Here is a 21095-nt window from a genome sequence, read left to right as displayed (position 1 = left end):
TGTTTTTTGTTTTGTTTTTTATTTTTATTTTTTTATTTTTTTCTCTTTTTTGAGACGGAGTCTCGCTCTGTCGCCGAGGCTGGAGTGCAGTGGCCAGATCTCGGCTCACTGCAAGCTCCGCCTCCCGGGTTCCCGCCATTCTCCTGCCTCAGCCTCCCGAGTAGCTGGGACTACAGGCGCCCGCCACCTTGCCCGGCTAGTTTTTTGTATTTTTTAGTAGAGACGGGGTTTCACCGTGTTCGCCAGGATGGTCTCGATCTGACCTCGTGATCCGCCCATCTCGGCCTCCCAAAGTGCTGGGATTACAGGCTTGAGCCACCGCGCCCGGCATTGTTTTGTTTTTTAAATTTTATTGTGCTCCTTAATTTTGAAGAATGCAAAGGAGTCCTGAGACCACGAAGTTTGAAAACTGCTGGTCTGGTTCGTTCATTTTATTTGTATTTCAGTGTATAAATATACTGTGGTTTATTTATCTATTTTTGGAGGGACCGATAGGCTGTTTGCAGTTTCTGAATTTCAAACACTACTGCTATGAACATCCTTATACATGGTTTGTCTTTCTTGGGATTATATACATATAGTAGAAGTAGAATTGCTTCATTTAGGAAGTCTGTGCATTGTCAACTTTACTGGGAATTGCCAAAGTGGCAAATTGTCTTCTATTTGACACTCCCGCCAGCTGTGTTTGATCCCGTTTCTCCAAATCACTGCCAAAGGATTAGATTTTGCAATTTTTTCCCAATCTGTTGGGTATAAATGGCATCTCCTTGGTATTTGCATTTTGCATTTCTAAGATTACTAGTGAGGTTGACCTTTTTTTCCTCCATATTGGCCATCAGAGTATTCTATGAATTGCTTGTGCATATATACCTTTGGTCCATTTTTCTGTTGGATTGTTGCCTCCTCTTTATTGGTATATGGGTTTTATTTATTTATTTTTATTTTTTTGAGATGGAGTCTTGCTCTGTTGTCCAGGCTGGAGTGCAGTGGCACATGGTCTGGGCTCACTGTAGCCTCTACCTCCCAGGTTCAAGCAATTGTCTTGCCTCAGCCTCCTGAGTAACTGGGATAACAGACACCTGCCACCACGCCCCGTTAATTTTTGTGTTTTCAGTAGAGACAGGGTTTCACCATGTTGGCCAGGCTTGTCTCGAACTCCTGACCTCAAGTGATCGGCTCTCCTTGGCCTCCAAAAGTGCTGGGATTACAGGTGTGAGCCACTGTGGCTGGCTGGTTTATGGGTTTTATATTCTGGATACTAATTTGTGATTATATACACTGAAAATATCTTTTTCTGGTCTGTGGCTTGGCTTTTAACTCTGTGGAAAATTTTTTATGTAGGACTTCTTAATATGATGGTAGCCAGTTCTCAATTTTTTTCATTTATGGCTTGTGTTTTCTTATGTCTTCAATAAATTCTTCCCTTACCCCAAGGTTGTAGTGATACTGTGCTTTTTCATATTAAGTGATTAATTCACCGGAATTTTTTCTGTATTGTGTGACGTAGGAATCATGTCTTTTTCATGTGGATTTATCAAATAGTTCAGCATTTCTCACCACTGATTTGTAATGTAACTCCTGAGGTATATCATATTCCCGCATATGTATCTGTTTTTAGTTTCTCTCTTTTAGTTCATTGACCTGTTTGCCTATCTCAATATCTGTATTATCCTGATTTAATAATAATGACTTTATAATTAAAACTTAATATACTTTTCCTTCAGGATTATTTTAGCTGTTTTCCTCCCTTTGCTTATTTTGGGGTTAGTTTGTCAATTTCTGTGAAAACTGTTGGATTTTTATATTTGCCTCAAATTTATAGAATAAAAACATAGATTCGTGTAGATAAATGCTAATAGAGCTGGGATTTGAATTCTGGGTATGTGCTACTACTTTTCATAAAGCTCTTACACAACTTTTATTATATATTTTTGTTAGATACTGTGTAATTTTGTTGTCATTGTGAATAGGATTTTCTTTTAGTTATAATTTCTATTATTGCTGATGTATAAGGATCACTGTTGACTTATATGTATTAATCAAGTAACCTTGCTGAACTCTCATCATATTACATAGATTCTGAGGTACACTTTTCCCCCCTACATCTTCACATATCTGAAATCAAAATAGATCTTTGATGGTGTCCTGTAATCACTGTTGTCTAGGCAGCAGTCATGATGTAGTTATCATTGCCTGCACATGCACAAACTTGGTCAGGGCTCTTCATTTTGTCATCACTTTAAATGAGTATGTGCATTGTTGTATTGTTGTTTCATGCCAAACAATAAAACTGGAGGTGGAAGAAATTGCGAAGTGTGTGTCTGCCTTGAAAGAAAATCCCATAAATAATAATGGATCATTTTAAGAAGTGCTGCATCACCAACACTCTTATTGGCAGAGCACAATATTGTTAGCAACAGTCGAACAGTTTTAAGTGGAAAAGCAATCCGTAGTAGGACCTTGAATGTGAAGTTGTAGGAATACCTTAACAGTTTATTTTGCTGCTTTTTCTTTTTGGAGATGGAGTCTCGCTCTGTCGCCCAAGGTGGGGTGCAGTGGCACGATCTCGGCTCACTGCAACTTCCACCTCCCAGGTTCAAGCAATTCTCCTGCTTCAGCGTCCCAAGTAGCTGGGACTACAGGCGCACGCCGCCATGCCTAGCTAATTTTTTATATTTTACTCGAGACAGGGTTTTACCGTGTTGCCCAGGCTGTTCGTGAACTCCTGAACTCAGGCAATCCACCCGCCTCGGCCTCCCAAAGTGCTAGGATTACAGGCATGAGCCACTGAGCCTGGCCAGTTTCTTTTGCTTCTTATGTACAAGATGTGATAAAAGTCTGTCTAAATAAGTCTGAATTGTCTTGATAAATCTAGAGTGAAAATCCTAGATAATAAGAAAATACTGTATCAGTTTAATTGGCAATTTTTTTTCTTAGTCGTGTGTAAAATAAGGGTACAGCTTACAATCAGTATCTTCAGAGTCAGAGAAATGTAGTCGTAATAACAGTTCATGGCCGGGTGTGGTGGTTCACGCCTGTAATCCCAGCACTTTGGGAGGCCAAGGCAGGCAGACTTCGTCTCAAAACCAAACAAACAGAAACACAGTTCATAATTCTTTTGTATTTTCTAAGTAGTTTTCATGTCTGTGAATAATACAGTTTTTTTTCTTCTTTTTCATTCCTTCTTGCCTCCTATTTCTTGTTCTGGTTTTACTGCATTGACTAATTCCTCTATTGAAGTGTTCAGTAGAAGCATTGATAATGGGCATCCTTCCCTAGTTTAATGGAGTGCTTCTAATGTTTTGTCATTAAATATGATATTGTAGTGGGCTTTTTTGAGAGGGGGTGCTAATTATATTTTTATTTATTTATTTATTTTGAACTAGGGTCTTGTTCTGTCGCCCAGGCTGGAGTGCAATGGTGTGATCTCCGCTCACTGCAACCTCCGCCTACGGGGTTCAAGCCATTTTCCTGCCTCAGCCTCCCAGGTAGCTGGGACTACAGGCATGTGCCACCGTGCCCGGCTAATTTCTTTCTTTTTTTTTTTTTTTTGTATTTTTAGTGGAGATGGGGTTTCACCATCCTGGCCAGGCTGGATGATATTTTTTAGTTGCAGTTCTCTTTTACTTATCATTTTAGAGTTTCTACCGTGAGCAGGATTTTAATTTTGCTAATGCTTTTGCTACATCTATTGGTGTGATGAAGTTCATTACTCTTCTGTTTTATTTCTAGTTTTTTTATTTTTCATTTTGAGATGGGGTCTTGCTCTGTTGCCCAGGTGGGAGTGCATGGCTTACTGCAGTCTTGACCTTCTGGGCTCAAGCCATCCTTCCACCTCAGCCTCCCAAGTAGCTGGGACCATAGGCATGTGCCACCATGCTGGGCTGATTTTTAAAATTTTTTTGTAGAGACGGTCTTGCCATGTTGCACAGGCTAGTCTTGAACTCCTGGTCTCAAGCAATTGTCCTGTCTGGGCCTCCAAAAGAGCTGGGATTATAGGCGTGAGCTACAGTGTGGGCCCTACATTTTCTATTTTAAACTGTTTTTGGGTTCCTGGATATTTGCATATCTTTGTTATTGCCATGTACTTTTCCTTTTTTATGTAATCTTGTTTGGATAACAGTTATATTAACCTCATAAAATAAATTGGGGAGTATTTCTTTCTTTCTTTCTTTATTAAACAGTTGCTATTTAATAGAGACAATCTGTTTCTTTTCTTTTTTTGGAGACAGAATCTGTCTCTGTTGCCCAGGCTGGAGTGCAGTGGCATGATCTGGGCTTACTGCAATCTCTACCTCCCTGGTTCAAGTGATTCTCCTGCCTCAGCCTCCTGAGTAGCTGGGATTACAGGTGCCCGCCACCATGCCCGGCTAATTTTTGCAGTTTTTAGTAGAGGCGGGTTTCGAACTCCTGACCTCAGGTGATGGGCCTACCTTGACCTCCCAAAGTGCTGGGATTACAGACGTGAGCCACCTTGTCCGAGCAAGACGATCTGTTTCTTAAAAGTAAGAACCCATCTGTGAAATTATCTGTGCTTGGTGTCTTCTGAGTGTAAATTTGTGGTTTCTGATAATTGTTTCTTTCATGATGATAAGTCTTTTTTTAGCTGTTCTTGAGGTTTTTTTGGTCATTTATACAAAGTGAACAATTTTATAGAAAAATATTAAATTTCAGATGCATTATTATAAAATACAGATTTCCCTGATGACTTTTGAAAACCTAATTTTGTTAGTTTGTTCCTTTTTTTCTGATCAGTATTGCCAGTAGCTGCCTTTATTATTAGACTTTTAACATAGTTATTTTTATTGATCCTTTCTATTTCTACTCCTGTGGTTAATATTTTCCTTCTGCTTTATTTACATTCATTCTGACATTTAAAAATTTAGAGGCTTAGCTAATTCATATTTAATCTATTTTTATAATATATACACTAAAAACTATGAAATTTTCTCTAGACTATAATTGGATGCTATTTAAAAAAATTGAAAAATTTTTTTTTTTTTTTTGAGAGTGGGTCTCGCTCTGCCGCCCAGGGTGGGGTGCAGTGGTGTGCTCTCGGCTCACTGTAACCTCCGCCTCCCTAATTCAAGTGATTCTCTTGCCTCAGCCTCCTGAGTAGCTGGGATTACAGACGTGCACCAGCATACCCGGCTAATTTTTGTATTTTTAGTAGAGATGGGGTTTCACCGTGTTAGCCAGGCTGGTTTCAAACTCCTGACCTCAGGTTATCCACCCGCCTCGGCCTCACAAAGTGCTGGGATTACAGGCGTGAGCCACTGAGCCCAGCCAAAATGTACATATTTATGGGGTAGAGTCATTATGTACATGTATACAATGTAATGGTCAAATCAGGGTAATTAGCATATCTGTCACTTCAGCATTTATCATTTCTCTGTGTTGGGAACATTCAACATCCTTTCTTCTAGATATTTGAAAATACCCAATGAATTACTTTTAACTATAATCACCCTACAGTGCTATAGAACACTAGAACTTATTCCCCCTATTTAGCTACAATGTTGTATCTGTTAACCAGCCTCTCCCTGTCTCTGGATACTATGATTTTTGACATGAATTGGTTTTTATTATTTAGTTCTAAACATATCGTGATCTCCATAATTTTCCTGTTGCCCATTAAAATTATTTAGAACTTTGTATTTATAGGATTTTCTTTTTGTATTACTGTTATCTCTGTGATATTTGTTTCTAATTTTATTGTATTATACTTGGGGAACATTGAGATGCAAAAATCAACTCTGTTTCTCTATACCAGCAGCAAACAATTTGAAAATCAAATTTGAAAACTAATATAATTTATAGTAAGGTCAAAGAACATCTGATACCTTGAAATAAATCCAACAGTGTACCAAGGCCTTCAATAAAAACCTTACTAAAATAAATGAAAGAAGACCTAAATTAATGGAAAGAGATAACCATGTTCATTGGATTGGAAGTGTCAGTATTGTAAAGATGTCAGTTCTCTCTAAATTGATACATACAGAAGTTCAGTGCAATCGCAGTAAATATCTCAATAGGGCTGTTGCTGCTGCTGCTGCTGTTTTTTTTCATTTGGATAGGCTGGTTCTCAAATTTATATGGAAAGGCACAGGGCCAAGAATGGCAAAGGCAATCTTGAGAAAAAGTTGGAAAACTTACACTAACATTTATCAACACTGATTATAAAGCTACAGTGATTAAATTAGTGGGAGCAAAGCCAGATTGACCAATGGCACAGGATAGAGTCCAAAAGTTGACCTAATACAAGGTCAGTTGATTTAAAGATAGGTGTGTTGGGATTTTGATTGAATGTAGAGGTTAATTAAGGGAGAATTGATACTACTAATCTAACATATTCTTTTTTTTTTTCTTTAAAGACAGTCTCCCTTTGTCGCCCAGGCTGGAATGTAGTACAGTGGTGCAAATTCGGCTCACTGCAACCTCTGCCTTCTGTGTTCAAGTGATTTTTCTGCCTCAGCCTCCTGAGGCTTTTGTATTTTTAATGGAGACGGAGTTTCACCATGTTGGCCAACCTGGTCTCAAACTCCTGACCTCAAGTGATCTACCTGTCTCAGCCTCCCAAAGTGCTGGGATTATAGGTGTGAGTCATTGCACCTGGCCCTAAGGTAACATATTCAAAAGCAAGATTGCTTTCTCTATTTATTTGTCTTAAAAGAAAAGAAAAAAAAAGAAATCCCTAGCTGGGCGTGGTGGCACATGCCTGTAGTTCTAGCTACTCGGAAGGCTGAGGCAGGAGAATCGCTTGAACCCGGGAGGTGGAGGTTGCGGTGAGCTGAGATCGCACCATTGCACTCCAGCCTGGGCAACAAGAGTGAAACTCTGTCTAAAAAAAAAAAAAAAAAATTCCCACACAGTAGAGTTTTTAATTACTCTTATCAGTGGGATTTTTTCATTCTTAAGTGTTTACATAAGGAAGCTTTTGTCTTCAAATATATTAATTTTGTACCAGCACACTTTATGAATTTATACTGATAATAGTTTTTCAGTTGATTCTCTTGGATTTCCTAGATACAGCATATGCAAATAAGTTTAATTTCCTTCAAATAATAATTATGTCTTGTATTGTATTTCATCATCTTACCTAATTGCGCTGGCTGGCATTTCTCACACAATCCTATAATAATAGTATTAATGGCCATTCTTGTCTTAATTTTGACTTTAGAGGGAATACTTCTAATGTTTTACCTTAGGTTTAATAGATGTCTTTGTTATAAAGTGATGACTGACATCATTCTCATATCCCAAAACACACATTCTGACATGAACTGGTTTAAGATTGCATATACTTGAGTATTTTTTAAACAGCTTTATTGAGATAAAGCTATTATTAAATCTACCCTTTAAAATGTACATTTCCGTGGTTTTTTAGTAGATGCAGAGTTCTGTAACTATTACCATTAATTAGAACATTTTCGTCACTCCAAAAAGAAACCCTATACCTATTGGTAATCACTCTCCTCTCCCCGCTGCCTTCATCCCCTAGCAACCATTAATCTACCTTCTGTCTGCATGGATTTGCTTGTTCTTGACGTTTCATATAAATGGAATCGTATAACATGGTCTTTCGTGTCTGGCTCCTTTCACTTAGCATATTGTTTTCAAGGTCATCCATGTTTTAGCATGTATCCTGTTTATTTAATCTTTTAACTGTTAAATATCTATCCCAATTTGACTCAGAAGTTTGCTTTAAATCAAAAGTAGATGTTCAGTTTCAACTTTTCAGCACGTATTGAGAATATCAGGCGGTTTATTTTTTGACCTATTAATTTGGGCCATTATTTGGCTCCATCCGTGAATTTTAGAGTACCCATAGTGTGCCAAGGTCTGTGTCTGTGTGTGTGTGTGTGTATGCGCGCACATGCATACATGTACATAGATGTGTGTTTTTTTTTTTTAATTTACGTTATGGATCACATTTGCAGATACTTGACTTGGGATTCATAATTAACCAAGTCTGTAGTTTGGTTAAGTTATTTTTGTTAGGGTTTTTTTTTTTTTGAGACAGAGTTTCACTGTGTCGCCCAGGCTGGAGTGCAGTGGCGCGATCTCGGCTCACTGCAACCTCTGCCTCCCGGGTTCAAGCGATTCTCCTGCATCAGCCTCCTGAGTAGCTGGGACTACAGGCATCCGCCACTAAGCCGGGCTAATTTTTGTATTTTTAGTAGAGATGGGGTTTCACCATATTAGTCATGCTGCTTTTGAACTCCTGACCTCAGGTCATCCTCCTGCCTTGGCCTCCCAAAGTGCTGGGATTACAGGTGTGAGCCACCGTGCCCAGCCTAGGTTTTGTTTTAAATGGTAAATTAGTTTTGTAAAAGGAGTTGAGAAAGCTTTCTTCCTCAATTCAGATAGTTTTCTCAAAAGGCGGGGTATGGGGCTCATGCCTGTAATCCTAGCACTTTAGGAGGCTGAGGTGGGAGGATCACTTGAGCTCAGGAGTTCGAGACCAGCCTGGGCAACATAGACTGCTTCTCTATTAAAAAAAAAAAAAAGCTTTGGGGAAAGACTGGAGCTTTTTGAAAGGGGTAACATTAGACAACTTTTCTCTTTTCGTTTGTAAAAGATACGGGGGTCTCACCCTGTTGCCCTGACTGGAGTGGAGTGGGACAATCATAGCTCACTCTAGCGTTGAACTCTTGGGCTCAGGTGATCCTCCCACCTCAGCGTCCTGAGTAGCTAGGACTACAGACATGTGCCACCATGGATAGCTAATTTTTTTTTTTTTTGAGACTGAGTCTCACTCTGTTGCCCAGGCTGGAGTGCAGTGGTGTGATCTCGGCTCACTGCAACCTCTGCCTCCTGGGTTCAAGTGATTCTCGTGCCTCAGCCTCCCGAGTAGCTGGGACTACAGGCACAAGCAACCACGCCCAGCTGATTTTTGTATTTTTAATAGAGATGGGGTTTCACCATGTTGGCCAGGCTGGTCTCGAACTTCTGACCTCAGGTGATCCACCCACCTCGGCCTCCCAAAGTGCTGGGATTACAGGCATTAGTCACCACACCCAGCTGCCTAGCTAATTTTTAAAATTATTTTGTCAAGATGGAGTCTAGCTATTTTGTCCAGGTTGGTCTTGAACTCCTGGCTACAAGTGATCTGCCTTGGCTTCCCAAAGCACTGTGATTACAGGTGTGAGCCACTGTGCTCAGGCCCCTCCCCCCTTTTAAAAAAATATTCATGATTGGATTTTCTTTTATTGAGTTAATGCTGGTGATTTACATTTTCCCTCAATGTGCTAGTGTAGAATTCTAGACCATTCTCATACAAGTCGTTTTCTTTTTTTCTGTATCTATGTGTCTTTTTTTCTTATCTCAAATTATATATGTTTGTGCTTTCTCCCAGTTTCTTCCCCTCTTTTAGATTATTATCTTGTATTTTATTGTCTTCCCAACTCCCTGGAAAAAGCCTAGTTTGGAGATTTTTTGGGGGTAAAAATTAGCTGGCTCCCTAGCTTTGCTGGAGAATGGTCATGAAATTAATGGTTGCTGATACTCAACCTGGAGCATGCCTGTTGTTGGTCTTGTGAGAAGCAGGTGTATTTCAAACCTGCCCCCGCATTGCCCAGCTTGTTCTTTTCTTTTATTATTTTTTTAATGATTAAAGGATTAAATTCCATGTGCAAAACACATTGCTAATTGCATTGCCAAAAGATCAATGTAAAAATACCCCACAATTCTGGAACTGTCCATTTAAAATATTTGTTCTAGTTGTTGAAAGGCCTAGTATTATATTCTTCCCGTTGTTTAAGGTGTACAGAGAATACTGTAAGTGTTAACACTGAGTTTACAGAACCTCATAGGCCCAAAGTAATGTATTTAGGGAAAGCAATAATGGTAAGTATGCATTCATGTAGGTGAAATACAGTATGGTCAGTATGAGTCAAATTACAGTGTTAGTGATCAGTGACAAGAGAGTTGGCAAGACAATTATGTTAAGAAAGGTCATAGTTTAAGAATATTTAGGACCGGGCGCGGTGGCTCACACCTGTAATCCCAGCACTTTGGGAGGCTGAGGCAGGTGGATCACCTGAGGTCAGGAGTTTGAAACCAGCCTGGCCAACATGGTGAAACCCTGTGTCTACTAAAAATACAAAAAATTAGCCAGGCATGGTGGTGCATGCCTGTAATCCCAGCTACTTTTGGGAGGCTGAGGTAGGAGAATTGCTTGAACCTGGGAGGCGGAGGTTGCAGTGAGCTGAGATTGCGCCATTGCACTCTAGCCTGGGCAACGAGAGTGAAACTCCGTCTCAAAAAGAAAAAGAAAATTTAGAACGTTTTAAAAACTGTAAACCTGCAAGGCATGATTTTTACAACAATTCACCAGAAAATGAAGGAAAGCACTTAATTAGCTTGAATAAAGTAACATGAAAGCGAGAATGCACTAATTAAAAAAAACCCCAAATCCTAATATGGTATCAGAAAGGTTTTCTTTTCTTTCTTTCATTTTTTTGAGACGGAGTCTTGCTCTGTCGCCAGGCTGGAGTGCAGTGGCACGATCTTGGCTCACTGCAACCTTTGCCTCCTGAGTTCAAGCAATTCCCCTGCCTCAGCCTCCTGAGTAGCTGGGACTACAGGCGTGCACTACCATGCCTGGCTAAGTTTTTGTATTTTAGTAGAGACAGGGTTTCACCATGTTGGCCAGGATGTTCTCGATCTCCTGACCTTGTGATCCACCCGCCTCAGCCTCCCAAAATGCTGGGATTATAGGCGTGAGCCACCGCACCCGGCCAGAAAGATTTTCTAATACAAGGAGACATATTGCTCATTGAGAAGGGGTTTGGTAAGAAAAGAACTTACTAAGTTAACAACTATGTTAATGACTAGTTCAGAGATAAATTAAATGCCCAATTTTGGGAAAAGTAGCAGGTGCAAGAAAAAGGAAATGTGTAAGAAAACAGTTTCTGATACTTAAACTTTTCTTCATCATGTGCTGCATTTGACAGAAATTAATCTTTTAAAAATTTTACCTAGAATGGTTTTATTTCATTTATTCCATGTACAACGTAGTCTAAATCTCCACTTGATATTGTATCAAAATACTGTCTTCATCCTTCGATTACATTAAGTGTTTCTCACACTGCTCGAACTAAATCTACACCTAAAGGTAGAATACTTCAGTAGAGGAAATGTGAATAGAATTTCTTTTCAGAATTTCAGCAACAACTAGTAAGCTAGTAAGCTACTTTAAAGTTTTTCACTATGAAATAAACGAGTGATCCAAAGAGTTGTTTTACTCATTCCATTATGATATATGGTAGAATGTTATGTAATGAACATGGATATTGCTAAATTATTGAATGCATTAAATGGCAATACTTTATTAAGGAGGCTCTACTGCTTTAAATATCTGAAAACTAGTTAGAAAGTATGTGCATTTCCTCCCATCAAGCTAAGTCTTAAAAACAAAAGCATTTAAAACAGTGTAGTGTTTGTAGCTCATTGGTACAAGTGAGTTCAGAGAGTAGTGTGTCAACTCTTAATCTGAGCAGGAATAGGGGCTTTGAGAAAATCAGGCTTTAAGAAGGTTTATCATTTTAGGGCCAAGTTTTAATAGATTGTGAAAGTTTGAACTCTTAGATTTTAAACAAACAAAACCTTGAAATTACTGATTGGCTCAACATGGTTTTATGGAAAAACTAATACAAAAACTGGGCCTTGAATATTTGAGCAAAGCCTACAGAAGTTCCAAATGGGACAGGGCAAGGAAGGATGGGGCTCTGTTTACAATAGTAGATATTTTCTTTTCCACTTCTTGACATGGAGTAGGCAGGACTGTTTGAAAATAAAATATTCTTTTCTTAGAGAATGGAATTTGAATTACAGTTATTAGATTAATACTGATTATATACATTTTCTCTTTCCTTTTAGAGTAGTTGGTCTGTTAAGTGAATAGAGTTGTAACCTTTCACTACTATTGATTTTTTTTTTATTGCTGTCTCATAGGTTCTTTTGCTTTTTTTATATTTACATATTTCCATGCTGTTTTATTTGGCACATAAAAATTCATAATGACTTCAAATTCAACATAGACTAGAGAACACACACATTTTTTCTTCCCCCCCTTTTTTTTTTTTGAGACAGAGTCTCGCTCTGTCGCCCAGGCTGGAGTACAGTGGCGCATCTTGGCTCAATGCAAGCTCCGCCTCACGGGTTCACGCCATTCTCCTGCCTCAGCCTCCCGAGTAGCTGGGACTGCAGGTGCCTGCCACCACGCCCGACTAATTTTTTCTATTTTTTTTTAGTAGAGACAGGGTTTCACCGTGTTAGCCAGGGTGGTCTCGATCTCCTGACCTTGTGATCCGCCCGCCTTGGCCTCCCAAAGTGCTGGGATTGCAGGCATGAGCCACTGTGCCCGGCCTATTTTTTCCTTCCTTCTAAAATCACATAAAGAATGTAAAAAGAAATCCAGAGAAACAAGAAAACCTCAGTGGTATGAATCAGAACATGATGAATTTCTGGTTGAATAAAGCAATTGGAAATCAATCAATGGCAAAACCTAAGAGAGCTTAGTGAACGTGTGACCTTATTCACAAAGTAGAAAGCACCAGCCAAGAATTGGCATCCTGCAGTACCACCAACATCAAAAGCAGGGAGGCACTTGGAGATTGAACAAGCCATGAGTACAGCCAGATAATTGAAGCCATGGAAAACTAAACCATTTACTTATTAGTATAGGTGCCTGTAATGGTTTTCCTGCTGGGATAATGCCCAAAATTCAGCTCTCTGAATTGCTTGTTTGTCCATAGGAAATTCCAAAGTGAGTGCTGTATAGCAAGAAAGATAGGGGCAGTAGTTTAGGTAACTTGCAGCTATCCTGAAGGATATTGACCCTCCAGCACCTGGAAGATGGAATACTCTTCCACCATTAAAGGAGAACCTAGCTGGTTACATGGTTTCTTTCTCGCCTATGGACTCATTCTAGATAGGACTCCTGTGATCTGAATTTAAGTTTATTGTTGGGCAAACAGGAATTCTCACTTGGGCTGAACAAGTTCACCCCAGCAGTCAGAATATAACTCTAGTCTAGACCCTCATCTACAAATAGGAATAGACAACCAGGAAGAGCCATGCTTTTCAGGAAAACCAGCAGTTTGAAAGAGAGGCACCAAATTCAACTAACTGAATAATGAAACACCAGAGGAGACAGTTTATATAGGGTACAGAATAAACTTTAAATCCACAGAGAGATTTGGGAAGATATCATGTCCACCCAAAAAGGAAAAGATTGCTATGGAAAAGAAACTACTGGAATTAACTTATGATCTTGTAAAAATTCAGTAGATGGAGTAGAGATCAAATTAGCTAGCTTAGAAGAAAAAATTCAGGGATTCTCTGAGAGTATAGCAGAAAGACAAAGATAAAAAATATGAGAGAAAAGTTAAAGCAATACAGAAGCTAGATTTAGTAGCCTTTAAAAGTCCTGTAATAAAAATGCTAATAAGAACAGATACAGAAAATGGAGGAAAGTTATAGAAACGAGAAACTTTCCTGAGTTCAAGAAGGGCTCAAGTCTTTTGATTGAAAGGCCCCACATGGTCTGCATGTGTGAAGAGGAGAACTTACTAGAGTGGTAGCAGTGAGAATAAAGAGGAAGTGATAAATTTAAGAGTTACTGGCTTTGAGATGAATTTAATTTAAAGGCTGATATAGTCAGGGAAGTGAAATATGACTCCAGATTTGAAAATGAGATATCTAGAGAAATGATGGCTAACACTGAACAACATGGGGGAAAAATTAGGAAAGAAATGTAGCTTAAGAGAGAAGATGTTAATTAGATCTTAAATACAGGTTTTCACCAGTTCTAATTTCCCTCTAAGAAAAATTGTTATAGACACATTTGCCTTTGTTTCCTTTGCTGCAGCTTAAGCATTCCTTCTACTATGTATAATAAAATTTGGTTCTCTGAGTGTGACTTAGTGAGAAGAATTAGAGTTGAGTCACAGAATTAACAGGCATTGAGGTTTTGGGAGACCAAAAGCAGAAAAGTGATTTTTATATGCATATTAGCTGCAAAAAGCAAAGTGAATAAATAAGAATCCTGTTAACTTGCCCAAGAGGGAGATCACAGAAGTGTCTAAGCATCAAAATATAAAACAAATAAATTATATCCGTGATCCCTAATTTAAGATAGATAAAATGCCATTGCTATACCTGTTAACTTTTATTGCTTTATTATATATTTTATTTATAATTCCCTTCTTCTAGGATGATATTGCTTTATTTTAAAGAATGGAAGGAAATTTTTGTGAATTTCCTGGGTTCTCCGAGCCCATTATTTCCCTTAAAACTATATGTTTTTCTTTTCTTTTTTTTTTTTTTTTTTACTTTCTGCCCTCACAATGTGTTCCCAAAAACTATGTTTTTCCACTGTGAATTATTTCAGAAGCATTTTCAGGATCATGATTCTTGTAACTGGGAAGGGAATGTCTTACTGAATTTGAGGTGTTAGTAGAGTCCCAGAAATACCTTGAGGGTATTTGATAGTAAGACTAAATGTTAGTACTTGTTCACCCAAATTCTGAGATTCTTGGTTCTCTGAACCATCCTGCTTATTTGTCTTTAGGTTCCACTGATCTCTGGATTTGGTTTGTACTACAGAGGCATGGATACCGTCAGTTGCGTTATCACGTACCTTCTTCCACCCTTCCTTTGTTACATCTGAGAACTCCTGAGTAGCTTCTGTTCTGAGAACACAGTTTCATTCTGATTGTCAAAGGGAATTAGTATTCTGACTCCAGAGGGATTACAAAGTTGAGGTATAGTCATCTCTGTTTAGAATGTTTGAATTTTTGTAATGACAAAACAAGGGAAAATGACCAGCAAAACAATAGTTTGTTGAATAATTACTGCTCACTTGAGATGAGTAGGCACCCCCATGTAGGCCAGAATATCTGTTAGGAAATGCACATGATATAAAAGGATGGGAAGAAAGCAAATCAGTCTGTTAATGGTAGCTTGGGTTAATATTGTAGAGCCCCTGAGTATTGAGGAACTGCTGAAGTGTTCAGAGCAGCGAAGTGCTATGATCAAAGCAGTGCTCAGGAGGGTTAATCTGCCTACAGATTGCAGAAATGCCTCAATACTTGGCACCAGCCCTTACGTGTGATAATAGGGTTTCTAGTCATTTGTTGTGGGAGTGGCAGAAAGGAGTAAGGCCAGTCCAGAGGCTATTTTCATCCCCCAGGGATCAGGAAATATGAAGCCGAGTGGGAATAGTAACTAGGAATAAGAAAAAAAAAGGATGGATTCTTGAGAAGTTGAGGAGAATTGACAATATCTGGCAATCTGACTGTGAGCAGAGAAGAAGAAAAAGGCCATAGTGGTCATATCAGAAGGCTGGGTTTTATCCGGATGACAATATTCAACAGTCTGTTGGACATGTTAGGATGATTTTAGGAATAATTGTTGTGGAAATAGTAGTTGAAACCATGGGAATAAAGAGAAAGCAGAAGAGAAGAGGGTTGAGCACTGCAGTACCGGGTGAGGGAAGGCATAGCAGCCAGCATTTAAGAAGGGAAGAGAACTAGAAGTCACTTGAAGCAACGGAGGAAGGAGAGCACTTCACAAATTAGGGAGTTGATTGTTAAACTCTAATAGAAATGCCAAGGAGGACGAATGCCAAGAAAAGTTGTTCTGCAGGTTGAGAATTCATAGAGCTGATGGGATTGGGTTTATGTAGGGAAATTTGTGCGGTGAGGGGCTTACATACCTTAATGTATCTCCTTTATTGCCTTCTTAATTGGCTTGCTTTAATGTCATAGTGTTTCATAATGCTTAGAAGATTTTTTTTTTTTTTTTTGAGACGGAGTTTCGCTCTGTAGCCCAGGCTGGAGTGCAGTGGTGCAATCTCGGCTCACTGCAACCTCCACCTCCTGGATTCAAGCAGTTCTCCCTGCCTCACCCTCCCGAGTAGCTGGGATTACAGGCACCCGCCGCCACGCCCAGCTAATTTTTGTATTTTTAGTAGTGATGGGGTTGCGCCATGTTGGCCAGGCTGGTCTAGAACTCCTGACCTCAGGTGATCGGCCCACCTCAGCCTGCCAAAGTGCTGGGATTAGAGGTGTGAGCCACCACATCCGGCCAATGCTTAGAAGATTAATTTACGTTTATCATTTTTAAAAGGGGGAAAAGCTATTCTATAGCCAGAGGTGGTTTTGCGGGAGTAGGGCAGTAATAACTTTTTCAGAGCATGTACACTTTCTGTTTTTCATTTGCTTTAACTTTTTTTCTTTCTTTCTTTCCTTTTTTTTTTTTTTTTTTTTTTTTTGAGACGGAGTCTTACTCTGTCGCCCAGGCTGGAGTGCAATGACATGATCTTGGCTCATTGCAACGTCCGCCTCCCGGGTTCAAGCAATTCTTCTGCCTCAGCCTCCCAAGTAGCTGGGATTACAGGCATGCACCACCATACTCTGCTAATTTTTTTGTATTTTAGTAGAGGAGGGGTTTTGCCATGTTGGCCAGGCTGGTCTCGAACGCCTGACCTCAGGTGATCTACCCACCTCGGCCTCCCACAGTGTTGGCATTATAGGCGTTAGCCACTGCACCCAACCCATTTACTTTAATTTGAAACAGTTTGAATAAACAACATGAAACATGCTATTTCTTAAAAATGAGTAGACCGTATCTCAGAGTTGATATGTTGAGAATCCCTTTTTTTTTTTTTTTTTTTTTTTTTTTGAGACGGCGTCTCGCTCTGTCGCCCAGGCTGGAGTGCAGTGGCCGGATCTCAGCTCACTGCAAGCTCTGCTTCCCGGGTTTACGCCATTCTCCTGCCTCAGCCTTCCGAGTAGCTGGGACTACAGGCACCCGCCACCTCGCCCGGCTAGTTTTTTGTATTTTTTAGTAGAGACGGGGTTTCACCGTGTTAGCCAGGTGATCCGCCCATCTTGGCCTCCCAAAGTGCTGGGATTACAGGCTTGAGCCACTGCGCCCGGCCGAGAATCCCTTTTATGAATGTTAATTTTTCTCAATTAACGTTTAATGGATATTTCCACTACTATTCCATGTTAATGGATTTTTTAAGGACTATATATGTAATTTGGTATCTGTAAATAAGACATATATAAATAATTATAATATGACAAACCAGTGCAATAAGAGAAGAATAGAGTGCTGTGGAAATTTCAGAGGGAAAAATTATTTCCAGCTTTCTCTTTTTTTGGAGGGAAGGAGATTTGGGGGGAAAGATCAAAGCAGAGATATTGGGGGAAAGGTGTTCCAGGTAGAAGGAACCCTGAATCAAATATGAAGTTGGGGTTTTATGGGGATGTTGAGCATTTTTGTTTGGCTGAACTTCATGTGGGTGGGGGCCGTGTGTTTGTGTACATGCTGACAGTGGTAGAGGGAAGTGCTTAAAGGAAAGTTAGGGGAGATGATGATGGGAAGGTAGTTTGGGGCCAGAAATTAGAAGATGACAGGTGTTTGAACTTACTTAGAGGGAGCAAGAAGCCATTAAACATTTTTGAAAAAGAGGAATGATGTCACCTAGCTTTAGAAAAATGACTTGTGTTTCTGTTATTTGAAATTTTAATAACCATGTAGTACTTATCAGCAAAAAAAAAAAAAAAAAAAAAAAAAACGATAAAGGTGAAATTATTGGTTAGGGTTCTTTTTGTCATAAGTTTTTGGCTTAAGTAGAAAAGGGAGAATTAAGGCCATTGGAATGTCTTATAAAAATTCAAGGCAAGAATAGAGCTGTACCTCAGATAGGTCTAGAACCAGGAACTAAAAAGCTGTGTCCCCTCCCTACTTACCCTATTCTGTTACTCAAGGCACTCACAGGATTATTTTTATTTTTTATTCACTAGTCTAAGCCAGAGTTGCAAAATGACTTTCCTTAGCTCTTAAGTTCCAGCCACCAGGAGAGAGAGAGAGAGAGAGAGAGAGAGAGAGAGGGGCACACACAGACAGACAAACACTGATTCTTGCTCATGGTTTTGGATTCTCAGGGATAGGACTTTGATTTTATTGTGCTTAAAGATGAACTTATTTTTTAACTACTTTATAGCTAGTGCCAATCAACTGTGGCCAGGAGAGTGTAAATACACTGTGGGAATTTACTTTTCTAGATGAGAGGGTTAGTTAAGAGAGGTTAGGCAGAATCCCAAAGGTTGTTTACTACAGTTATGCACTTTGAATTTTTATCGTTGTTTAATCTGGTTGGAAGTTGTTTTGACTAATTAAATATACAGAATATGAAAACTGTGCAAAAATTTCCCCCAATAAGCTACAGAATGTATTTTAAGTTGAACCTTAACAAAACTGGTTACCTTGTGGGAACATGGGGTGTTACAGACTGAGGACACAGGAGTGCTGGGGTCTTAAAAATGTTCTATATTTTGATCAAGGTAGTGATTACAAAGGTTTATGTATGTATCAGAATTCATCAAAATATGTGCACTTGATGGACGTAAGCAATACATTTATTGCTTCAACTTAAAAAGAAGTCCAGGCAAAGTTGACTTGTTTATCTGCCCTGCCTTGTCATATAGATGCCCATTTATCATTGTAAATCAATTAAGTTATATTTTACTTTAGATATGTTTTTGATACACATTTATCTTTCACATAATTTGAGTGTCTCAGAAATGAAACTATCATGGTGGCGTTCAGTACGTGATATGAAAAAACTAATGGCTTTGGTTTACTTTTTTCCCTGATTTAGGAGCTGTGACTGATGAGAATTAAAGGCCATGGATGAAGATGGGCTTGAATTACAACAAGAGCCAAACTCATTTTTTGATGCAACAGGTATAACTACTTGAATTGTTCCACTTCTCATCTACCAGATTTGGAGTTGGTTGTCATCAATGAATTGCTAGAACTCTCACATTGATCATTCACACTTAGGTTATCTTGTTATCCTGTCAAAATTCACAGATGTTACGGTGAGCACATTATTATTACCCTCCTCAAAGATGTGGCTCCCTCACAACCAACTCTCATATTCTTGTCAGTAACAGCAGTGATATCAAACCTTAGTTTTATCTTCGCTTATGAAGATAATATCTTCCCCAGTTATTTCCCTAATTCCTGTTGTTTTTCCCTTTGAAAATATTCCTTGTTAGTTTTGTTTGGACCTTTGTTTAAAAAAAGAAAAAGAAAAAATATTCCTTGTTTACATCTGCTCTTCTTCATCCTAGTGCCTACCACAGAGACAGGCTCTATCGTCTCATTCTTAGTCTGGAATAACTTTTGCATTGTTTTCCTTACCCTTAGTCTCTCTTATCTAGCCCGCTGATCAGAGTACTCACTGTAAAATAACATGTGGATCCTGTCATTTCTCTGTTCTCCAATACCCAGCAGATAAAGAAGGTCCGCCACATTGACCCTGTCCTATTTTTATAACCATCTCTCTCACAAGTTCCCAAAAAGAGACTTCTGCTTAAGGAAGATGGAGTCTTCACTCCCCATAGTGTACAAGGAAAAATTATACTCAGGAAGTTCTAAAAATAGGAAGAAAACAGTATTAGAAAAAATGTATTTCAGATTACCTGTGGTTATAATTATATAACGTTGTAAAGTGGTTACACTTGTGTTTTGGTTTTTTTTTGTTTTCAGATAGGGTCTTGTTCTGTCACCCAGGCTGGAGTACAGTGACGCCATCTGGGTCCACTGCAACCTCCACCTCCCAGGCTCAAGTGATCTGCTCAGCTTCCAGAGTAACTGGGGCTACAGGTGTGTGTCACAATGCCTGGCTAATTTTTGTATTCCTTTTTTTTTGGGGTAGAGACAGGGTTTTGCCATGTTGCCCAGGCTGGTCTTGAACTCGTGGGCTCATGCGATCTGCCTGCCTCAGCCCTCTGTAAGTATTGGGATTACAGGCGTGAGCCACTGCGCCTGGCCTATACTTGGTTTTATAATATAAAAGGGATTTGAGGCCAGACGCGGTGGCTTGTGCATGTAATCCCAGCACTTTGGGAGACCGAGGTGGGTGGATCACGAGGTCAAGAGATCGAGACCAACCTGGCCAACATGGTGAAACCCCATCTCTACTAAAAATACAAAAAATTATCTGGGTGTGGTGGTGCATGCCTGTAATTCCAGCTACTTGAGAGGCTGAGGCATGAGAATCGGTTGAATCTGGGAGGCAGAAGTTACAGTGAGCTGAGATTGTGCCACTGCACTCCAGTCTGGGTGATAGAGTGAGACTCGGTCTCGAAAGAGAATAAAAAAAGAAAAAAAATATAAAAGGGTTTTATATCACACCAGGTAGCTAGCTACCCTTACTATAAATAAAATGCTAGTAAGTTTTCCATTGGACTGTAAATGATCAGATTGTAGTATATTAAAGAAATAGCAATGAACTTTATCAGGAAATTAAATGTCAGTGATTTTAAATTTTAAATTTTTTTTTTTTTGAGATGGAGTCTTACTCTGTCGCCACGCTGGAGTGCAGGTGGCACGATCTCGGCTCACTGCAACCTCTGCCTCCTGAGTTCAAGTGATTCTCCTGCCTCAGCCTCCCGAGTAGCTGGGACTACAGGTGTGCGCCACCATGCCCAGCTAATTTTTTTGTATTTTTAGTAGAATGGGGTTTCACCATGTTGGCCAGGATGGTCTCGATCTCTTGACCTCGTGATCTGCCCGCCTCGGCCTCCCAAAGTGCTGGGATTACAGGCGTGAGCTACCGCGCCCAACCCTAAAATTTTCTTTTTATTATTATTTTACTTTTCTTTTAGAGACAGGATCTCACCCTGTTGCCTGGGCTAGAGTACGGTGGCATGATTATAGCTCATTGTAACCTCAGACTCCAGTGCTCAAGGGATCCTCCTACCTCAGCCTTCCGAGTCGCTTGGACTACAGGTGTGCGCCATCAAGCCCAGCTAATTTTATTTTTTGTGGAGACGGGGTCTTGCTCTGTTCCCCAGGCTGGTCTTGAACTCCTGGGCTCAAGTGATCCTCCCACCTTGGTCTCCCATAGTGCTGGGATTACAGGTGTGAGCCACTATGCTCGGTCAAATTTTAAAATTTTCTTTAAATCTCTAAATCTAGTAGGGGTGTGTGCGTGTTTCTTAACAACTTAGGATAATCTTTTAACTCGTTTGGTAATTTCAATTTGATAATGATAAACGTAAAGT

The 21095-nt window shown here is 39.6% G+C and overlaps 1 protein-coding gene across 13 annotated transcripts in view; it reads left to right on the top strand.

Annotated features, from left to right (window-relative positions):
- Positions 1-21095, top strand: part of ZFX (zinc finger protein X-linked) — a 67815-nt gene that overhangs the window by 6187 nt on the left and 40533 nt on the right. For 7 of the 13 annotated variants that reach the window (XM_037986421.2, XM_037986419.2, XM_037986417.2 and 4 more), the window contains 2 exons: positions 18680-18765; positions 19576-19692. In XM_037986421.2, coding sequence (XP_037842349.1) covers positions 18708-18765; positions 19576-19692 — 175 coding nt within the window. In that variant the 5' untranslated portion in view covers positions 18680-18707. Of the gene's footprint in view, positions 1-280; positions 4506-18679; positions 18766-19575; positions 19693-21095 lie in introns of those variants that run through there. The other 6 variants (XM_037986429.2, XM_037986427.2, XM_037986424.2 and 3 more) reach the window with 3 other exon arrangements.

The sequence above is a fragment of the Chlorocebus sabaeus genome, chromosome X (genome assembly GCF_047675955.1).
Source record: "Chlorocebus sabaeus isolate Y175 chromosome X, mChlSab1.0.hap1, whole genome shotgun sequence".
Taxonomy (NCBI): domain Eukaryota; kingdom Metazoa; phylum Chordata; class Mammalia; order Primates; family Cercopithecidae; genus Chlorocebus; species Chlorocebus sabaeus.
Note: the sequence above shows the minus strand (reverse complement) of the source record. Positions and strands in the feature narration are given on the sequence as shown.